We start from the raw sequence: 9507 nt of genomic DNA, 5'->3' as shown, positions 1-9507 counted from the left end.
TGTCATAAGTTTGTAAAGATGATCAGACAGTAAGTTCCCAATAGTAGAGACAAGTCGGTTGTTATTGAACTAGATTTTTCTGTATTATGCTCCGACTTAAGAATATCTTGCATGTAATTCATAAAGGAAGTCCATATGAATGAATTTTATGAGTTTAGTAGGTTTTGTACGGGCGTTAAGATTTATCCATCACGTTGCTCGTGCGAGAATCGGGGTAGAAGAGATAATTAATAGACGTCTAATCCTATAATTACTTATACGGGGTGATCCTTATTAGTCATGTCTATAATCACATAGTGCATACCAGTTATACATAATCTGAGATAGAATAGACCTTCGAATAAATGACTCTACTCTAAGTCCACAACCAAACAAGGAACAGGAAGTAGAGCAATAGTCATAGATTCTGAGTCTATAATATCTTTAATTATGTATAACCTTGGCGTATGCACTTAGTCATTATAGACCTACTAATAAGGGTCTTTAGTTTTCACGTAAGTTGGTTATAGTATCACAAAATACTCTTATAGTATTTTAATGTTTGACTTATGTTTTTTAATGTTTGTTTGTAGATAGAATTGGTAAGTTTTTAGACTTGTTGCAATGCCACAACCATTCTCGGGCATATGCTAATCACTTCTGGGTTAGACATAGTTGATCAGGCTATGTCATTCCCAGACCTGACCATACATCCCCGAGCCTACTTGTGCCATTCAACAATCACAACTTTTGTTTTGTTCTAGAATGATGCTGACCTTAATATGTATGCACGCATGTATACTTTTAGCAAGAAACTATTTATTTCTAAAAGTATAGTTATTTGAAAATGCTACATCAGAGACCTTAGTCCCAATGCATTTATAGTTTGTATATCTTATGTGGTTCGATATACTTAGTTCACTATAAACAATGCTCTGATACCAATCTGTCACACCCCCAAACCAAGGATGGCGGAAACGTCCGGGGGTGGAGGACTTCATGTAAAGTATCACAACAACGAGTATAATAGTGCTCAAAGTAAATACAACCATCATAAATATAATTGAAAAGGTTACACCATAGTATATGTTTACATGTTTCAAAATCAATTACATTATGATGACAAAATAAACTGTTTGACGATTTAACGTCCCATCCTCAAAGTGCTGATATTTTCCTATTTCACTGATTTCCTGAGAATACAAGTAGTTTTGAAAAAGTGTCAACAATTAAGTTGATGAGTTCATAAGAGTTTGTTTGAGGAAGAAACCGTTTTCCTTGTAAAAGCGATAAAGTATGGTTTCCAGAAAATCCAATATTTTCTTAGTTAAGTGTGGGTTGAATGCTCCTATGTTATGCGATAATGAACCATAGAAAGACCCATAGATTCCTTCTATAATCACACAGCGTATATAAGTTATATAAAATTTAAGTTGAATAAACCGATGAATATAATGGGTCTACCCTAGGTCCACAACCAAACAAGGAACAGGAGATGAGGCGGGCCCACCAATTCTAAGTCGATTGTGACTAAATTCTTATATAACTCTAGCATATACACTTAGCAATTATAGCTAAAGTCTAACAATCCTAGATGAAATAGTTTTAATAGAAATATGTTTCCAAAGAAAATCCAATATTTTCTTAGTTAAGTGAGAAATGAATGCTCCTATGATATGCGATAATGAACCCTAGAAAGACCCATAGATTCCTTCTATAATCGCCCAGCGTATACAAGTTATATAAAATTTAAGTTAAATAAACCGTTGAATATAATGGGTCTGCCCTAGGTCCACAACCAAACAAGGAACAGGAGATAAGGCGGGCCCACCAATTCTAAGTCGATTGGGACTAAATTCTTATATAACTCTAGCATATACACTTAGCAATTATAGTTGAAGTCTAACAATTCTAAATGAAATATAGTTTTAATATCATAAAAACCATTTTGTGTGAACCTGGTACTTTGTATTTGTACCCCTTTTCGTATGAAAACCTGGTACTTTGTATTTGTATCCCTTTTCGTATGAAAAACCTGGTACTTTGTATTTGTACCCCTTTTTGGTATGAAACCGATACTTTGTATTTGTACCCCTTTTTGGTATGAAACCGGTACTTTGTATTTGTACCTCTTTTCGTATGAAAACCTGTACTTTGTATTTGTACCCCTTTTTGGTATGAAACCGGTACTTTGTATTTGTACCTCTTTTCGTATGAAAACCTGGTACTTTTTATTTGTACCCCTTTTCGTATGAAAAACGTGGTACTTTGTATTTGTACCCCTTTTTGTTTAAAAAAAACCTTTTGTAATGAATTCGTAATGTAAATGAACATAAACTATACCTATTATAGTCTATCATAATGTTTGGAATGTATATGCAACCTAACTATACCTATTATAGTTTAGTATGTTTGTTTGTGGTGAATAAGAACCCTTTTCTATATACGTCGATTGTATAGCAAAATATAACTATGTTTATCATGCCTTGTTTTGTACTATTGGTAATGATGGAGGATTCTTAAAATTCAGTGAGTATTTTCTGTTATACAATTATCCCACAACAAGAAACACATGTAAAATATGAAGTCATTAAAGATTAACACTTTGCTCAACATGTTACAAAGTGTGTTGAAAGTTATAAGCTGTTATCTAGATTTTGACATTTCTATACTGTTTTAGAAAAATTATAGAAAAATCATACAAAGTCGAAAACTGAATCCGTAAACTCTAAGAGTTCACAAAATGTGTCTAGTTTATTTATAATTTTTATTATGATTTTTAGAAGTTTTAACTTGTGTGAAAATGTTCATATTGACAGACTGGTCCGGATTTGTTTCTGAAATGATAGACAGTTTTGTAAAAATTACCATAAATTGTAGAAAAATCGTATGGTGATGTGCAAGTAGTCATTTTAAAGGTATGAACCTGAAAGATTTGCACCTAATACAGTTTTGAAAACTAAAATGTTTAAGTTTACCAAAACAGTCCGTCATTAGGATTCAGTTCGGAAGCTTCGGGTTCGGTTCGCAGGGTTTCGGCTCTTCAGCAGTTCGGTCCCTATAGCGACCTTCGATTCTAAGCAGCTTCGGTCCGAGAGGCTTCGCCTCTAAGAGGTTCGACCCTAGGAGGGTTCGGCCCTATTTGGCTGATTTTCGCATAAACTCCCCGTTTTGCGCAGTTTTTCACCATGTTAAGTATCGGGATGCCCAAAATGATTATAAAAAGTTAAAGGAACTTTTGAGAGAGATTTCATACACTTGGAGAGATTTCTCATTCAGAGAGATATTTGGGAGAGATTTCACATACTTGGAGAGATTTCTCATTCAGAGAGATATTTGGGAGAGATTTGACATACTTGGAGAGATTTGGGAGAGATTTGATATTCTTGGAGAGATTTCTCATATAGAGAGAGATTTGGGTGAGATTTCACATTCTTGGAGAGATTTCTCTTACTTAGAAAGTTTTGGGAGAGTTAGAGTGAAAGAGATTTGGAGAGATTTCTTTTGTGACCTTTTTGAGTGTTTGGCTTCGCAACGCAAGGTTCTTACACTCTGTTAAGCCTTGTTATGAATGTTATACGCTCTCGAGGGGTATGGAATAATGTTTTATCGAGTAGTTTCATCACTTGCCCTGATTAGGGTTTAGAATTTCCGAACACGTGAAAACCCTAAGTGATACTTGTATTAAGATTGCAAGTTGTTCAATAAGAAACATAATGGAAACTCTAATGTACAAGGGTTAGATGAGCTGACCGGTTTGACTTGTTGACTTTAGTTGACTTTGACTTGGCCAAAAATTGACGGTTCTCACAAGCACGTTACGTGTCACGTGAAATTTGAGGATGGTTCGACCGTCGCTATTTTGGGAAAAGGGTCGATTTTATTCGATAGCAAAAATGGCGACCAAAGACTCCTTAATGAGGTATATTTCAATCCAAGTCTAAAAAACAATATTATTAGTCTTGGACAAATGACGGAGGAAGGGAGTCTGGTCATAATGGATGGGTCGGATCTGACATTGTTTGACAGAAACAAAACTCTACTTTTGAGAGTTAAACGATCCCCAAACCGGTTATATAAAACTCCTTTAAGGACCGGTAGACCGACTTGTCTTTTAGCAACAAAAGACGAACCAGCTTAGATATGGCATTCTAGACTCGGTCATGTTAACTTTCTCGCCTTAAAGTAGTTGTCCGAAAAGAATATGGCAACCGGAGTCCCAAATATTGAGCACCCAAACCAAATATGTGAAGGGTGCGTTCTTTCCAAACAAACCCGAATTCCATTCCCGGATCACGCAGTTGTTCGGGCTCAAAAACCTCTACAACTTGTTCATGCGGACTTATGTGGTCCGATCACACCTACATCTGTTGGAGGGAGTAAATATTTTCTCCTTTTAGTAGACGATTTTAGCCGGTGGATGTGGTTTTACATGCTATCGGAGAAGTCTCAAGCCTTGAGCACTTTTAAATGGTTCAAGTTGATGGTTGAAAAGAATTCGGGTTATCAAATGAAGATACTTCGAACGGATCGAGGGGTAGAGTTCACTTCAAAAGAATTCTCATTATTTTGTGAAGAAAATGGTATTCAAAGGCATCTTACGACACCATATTCGACTCAACAGAACGGAGTTGTAGAAAGGCGAAATCGGACCGTTATGGACATGGCAAGAAGTCTGCTCAAAGGAAGAAATGTTCCGGGAGAGTTTTGGGGAGAAGCGGTTAGACATGCAGTTTATCTTCTCAACCGCCTGCCAACAAAAGCACTTCCCGACAAGACGCCTTATGAAACATGGTTTGGCAAATAGCCCAACCTTGAACATCTAAAAGTTTTTGGTTGTGTTGCTTTTGCTAAACTTGTAGGTGGTCACTTGAAGAAGCTTGATGATCGAAGTAAAAAGATGGTGTATTTAGGTGTGGAAGATGGAACTAAGGGCAACCGTTTGTTTGATCCGTAAGACCGAAAGTTGCGAGTTAGTCGCGATGTTGTTTTTGACAAAAAAGAAGAATGGAATTGGTACAAAAACAAAGAAGAAGAGATGGTGACTCCTAAGACCTTTACCATAATTGAACCACAACCCCAAATACACCTCGGAACAACTCAAAATGACCCCGAAATCAACCCGGAACAACCAGACAGTCCCGGAATCGATGCTATCCAAGTTGGACAACCATATGCTGAATTTGACGAGCCTGAATCAGCCCCACAAACTCCTGTCTCAGCCCCGTTTTCTTCAACCTCGCCCTATATGGAAAGCCCTTCTAGTGAGATTGGGCCGAGGGGATTACGTCCGTTTTCCGATATTTATTCTGAAACCGAAAATGTGTTCCTTGAACCCGGAGAATTGTTGATGATTGCAGCGGATCAACCCTTGAATTTTAAAGAGGCGGTAACCTCTAAAGCATGGCAGGAGGCTATGCAAACAAAGTTGGATGCAATCGAAAAGAACAAGACATGGAAACTTACCGATTTGCCACCCGGACACAAAGCAATTGGTTTGAAATGGGTGTTTAAAGTGAAGAAAGACAACTTGGGAAAAGTGGTGAATCATAAAGCTCAACTTGTAGCAAAAGGATTTGTACAAAAGGAAGGAGTCGACTTTGATGAAGTTTTTACACTGGTAGCACGACTTGACACCGTGAGGCTCATCCTTGCCTTAGCAGCTCAACATGGGTGGGTTGTCCACCATCTTGATGTCAAGTCGGCTTTTCTCAATGGTGATATCAAGGAGGAGGTCTATGTTACCCAACAAGAAGGATATGTTGATAAAGCAAACAGTCACAAGGTGTTCAAGCTTTATAAAGCTCTTTATGGTCTACGACAAGCTCCTCGAGCTTGGAACATTCGTTTGGATAAAAGCTTAAAAAGGCTTGGTTTTACAAAAAGTTCACAAGACCCAGCTGTTTACAAAAGGAACTCAAAAGACAAAATTCTTATTGTTGGTGTCTATGTTGATGACTTGATCATTACCGGGTTGAACACTAACGACGTTGTCGAATTCAAAGAACAAATGAAGAAAGAATTTGAAATGAGTGATTTGGGATTACTTTCTTACTACCTTGGAATCGAAGTTTCACAAAAGAAGTGCGGAATATCTTTGCGACAAACGGCTTATGCAAAGAAGATTTTAGAGCAATTTGGGTTGCTAGATTGCAATCCGACAACGTCACCAATGGAACCTAAGTTGAAGGTCAAGAAGGATGAAGATGGTGAAAAAGTTAATCCAACTGAATATAGGCGAGTGGTAGGTTGTTTGAGGTACTTGACTCACACTCGACCAGACCTGTCATTTTCGGTTAGAATTGCAAGTCGTTTCATGGAGGAACCAACCACTTTGCATTTCCAAGTTGTAAAACACATCTTACGATACGTAAAAGGAACCGTTGATTATGGACTCAACTATGGAAGAGGTTGTGAATTTGAGGATTTGGTTGGTTTTACTGATAGTGATCTTGGAGGTGAGCCTGTTGATAGCAAGAGCACAAGTGGAATGATTTTCTATTTGGGAAGGAATGCGATAACTTGGCAATCCCAAAAGCAAAAGACCGTTGTTTTGTCCACGTGTGAAACCGAGTTCATGGCAGCTACAACAGCAGCATGTCAAGCCATTTCGCTTGTTAATCTCGTGAAGGAGCTCACGGGACATCATATCATGCCTATCACCTTATATGTCGATAACAAGTCAGCAATCGCATTGATGAAAAATCTTGTGTTTCATGGTCGAAGCAAACACATTGAAATTCGTTATCACTTCATACGAGAATGTGTTGAACGTGGGCAAATTATAGTGGAATATGTCAACTCGAAGGATCAACGGGCGGACATCTTTACAAAGGCTTTAGCATACGTGAAACATGGTGAAATGCGAAACATGATCGGAGTGACGAATCTTGATCCAAGTTCGGTTTAAGGGGGAGAATGTGAGTGTAAACCATGGTGAAATGCGAAACATGATCGGAGTGACGAATCTTGATCCAAGTTCGGTTTAAGGGGGAGAATGTGAGTGTAAACCAGACTTGGTGTAAACCAGACTTGGTGTGAACCTGACATCAGTAGCTGCACCTCTATCTATGTTGACAATAAGAACTCAAATGGCAACTTCGTATGTTCACATAATGAACACAATAAATGGTAGCAGTAGTAATTATAGGCTTGTTTAAGTATAAATAAAGGCTCTAACCTCAGTTGTAAGGCACCAAAAAATAGAGAGTGTAGTGTGTAAAACTTAGAGTGAGTATTAGAGGGTTGTTTCTTTTTCTTGTAATATTGAGCGTGTAAGCTCTTCCCTTTTGTTCTAGTTCTGAATAAAAGTGTGTTTCAACCCCAACAAGCTGCCCAAGAGACACCAGTGCTGCTTCTCATTTCGATGCTAACATTTGTAATCTTAACAATCATAGAGTCACTAGTGATAGGACAAACCCCAAAACCAAGAACGGTATGACGAAATCCCCACCCTGACACACGAGGAACAACTACACCAATGGATTTTCTAATAGAGGGATTCCAAAGAACAACCATCGCTGTTACAGATTTATAACAAGAATGATCTCGCTCAAAATCGTACAAGCACAACAATCCTTGAGAGCTGCCAACCACTCGTAAATCCTTGTAATGTTTAGCTAGCCCCAGAGTAGTCGGATCAATCTCCTGGCGAGTAAAAATTGACTCTAAAGTTTCATCATCAACAAATGAAACAATTTTTTTCCCAGTCTTTCTAAGATCTACATAGCAATCTTCATACCATACAAGAAGATGGTTTAACTGAGTCTGACCAACGGTGTGAGCAGCAATAAACTTAGAACTGTCGATCAAAGTCTTCCATCGTTTTGAGGCAGATCTGAATTGAAGCAGTGACTTAACTGGAAGTCTTTTAATGATTTCCACTTGAAGTTCAAAAGACAAGTAATCTGCATTTTGGTTTCTGGAGGTTGTTCAGTATGTGAATTTGTAGGGGGTTATATAAAGGGAGACACAAGCGTGAAAAGAATATTAAAGATACCATCATCTGGCACATGGAGCGTTGAAACGTTGATTATGAAATTAATTGGGCACTGATGGACCGTCTGTCTTCTTGTGTTTGATTTTGTAAAACGTCAAAAAGAACCGGTGGATCTTATTGGTTCTGTTTCTACTTGTAGGTTTAGAAAGGTGGACTTTTTTTATACTTTAAAAGTTTTTTTTAATCATCATCCTTTTTTTTGTTTTATGTAAACTTGTAAATACTTCTTGTTAGAACCTCCAACTAATTAAAAACCTAATTAGATTTTATGGTCACACATAATATATTTAATTTTATCACTAGGAATTTTTTTTATAGACAAAACTGCAAAAAGCCAAAAATTATCCCTTTACTATGCAATTTTTTTGGAATTTAGTCTAAACCCCAACTTTTCGAATTAATGGTCCTTTTAATCATGTTTACTTGTGATTTTGATCCATCAGAAAATTAAAAATACTAAAATATCATTTACATTTTATGATTTAGCATTTAATTTTGTAAAAAGTCAAAAAGAACTGGTGTACCTTCTTGGTTCTGTTTCTACTTTTATATTTAGAAAGGTAAGTTATTTTTATACTTTAAAAGTTTTTATGATTTTTATTATTTATTATTTTTTATTTTTATCATCATTTCTTTTATATTTTCTGTGTAACCTTATAAATGCTTCTTCTTAGAACGACCGACTAATTAAAAGCCTAACTAGATGTTAAAGCCATGCATAATATATTTGATTTTATCACACAGGAATTGTTTTTAGACAAAATTGCAAAAATGATCCCTATGATATACAAGTTTTCTAGGTTTTAATCTAAACCCCAACTTTTTCGAATTAGTTGTCATTTTCACAATGTTTGCTTGTGATTTTGGTTCCTCATAAAACTGGAAAGACTAAATGTCCTTTTGATATGTATTTTATGTTTTTTCTATTTAATTTTAAATTTTATTAAAAAAATTGAGGGTCTTTCTCTCTCTCTCTCTCTCACACACACACACAAAACCCTACAAATCTCTCTCTATACTAAACACTAATGAAATACACCAAAACAAGGGTGCATCCTTCTAACAAATGGTGACTGATTCCCTTTATTTTATGTTAATTTGAGAGGCCACCATTACCATTACTATCATCATCATCTTCTTCTTCTTCCATATGGATACTCACTAATCTATCTTTATTTCTAACAAATGGTGACCGATTCTCTTTATTTCATCTGGAACACAACACTCTTCTACTTGTATTCAAGCTCTCCGGTGGGCCTTTTTCTCCACTCAAGACTTTAATGGTGAGAAAACAGTAACAAGGAGTCTCCATTTTGCTTTTCTTTTTTCTGCCATTTCTTATTGTCTTTCATTTTAGGGGTTTTGAAAGATATTCCAAAAATATAAGTACAAATTTCATTTTTAAATCAACCAAAATTCATCAAATATCTCAAACAACCATCAAAGTATGCTAGTGTAAAAATAGTATGAGAGTACAAATCCCAAAATCTTAAAAATTGAGGAAACATGGGTGGATGAGCTGCGATGAG

At 36.5% G+C, this 9507-nt stretch overlaps 1 protein-coding gene across 1 annotated transcript; it reads right to left on the bottom strand.

Moving 5' to 3' along the window:
* Nucleotides 1–7296: 7296 nt before the first annotated feature.
* Nucleotides 7297–9128, bottom strand: LOC145157332 (putative F-box protein At1g47790). The gene is made up of 2 exons (XM_079076390.1): nt 9095–9128; nt 7297–7886 (listed from the first exon to the last, which is right to left on the bottom strand). Exons 1-2 carry the CDS (start codon nt 9126–9128, stop codon nt 7297–7299), a joined length of 624 nt encoding a protein of 207 aa, XP_078932516.1.
* Between the last annotated feature and the right edge of the window lie 379 nt (nt 9129–9507).

This window comes from Lactuca virosa, chromosome 2 (assembly GCF_052849685.1).
Source record: "Lactuca virosa cultivar CGN04683 chromosome 2, Lactuca_virosa_CGN04683_v6, whole genome shotgun sequence".
Lineage (NCBI taxonomy): Eukaryota > Viridiplantae > Streptophyta > Magnoliopsida > Asterales > Asteraceae > Lactuca > Lactuca virosa.
The sequence above is the reverse complement of the archived record's forward strand: the minus strand, read 5'-3'. Positions and strand labels throughout refer to the sequence as shown.

What these genes read in the sequence shown, in the direction of transcription:
- LOC145157332 (XM_079076390.1), bottom strand. Translation starts at nt 9,128, where the DNA reads ATGGAAGAAGAAGAAGATGATGATGATAGTAATG. An exon ending in AGATGATGATGATAGTAATG is followed by an intron (nt 7,887 to 9,094) that starts GTAATGGTGGCC and finishes ACCAAAATGCAG; the next exon opens with ATTACTTGTCTTTTGAACTT.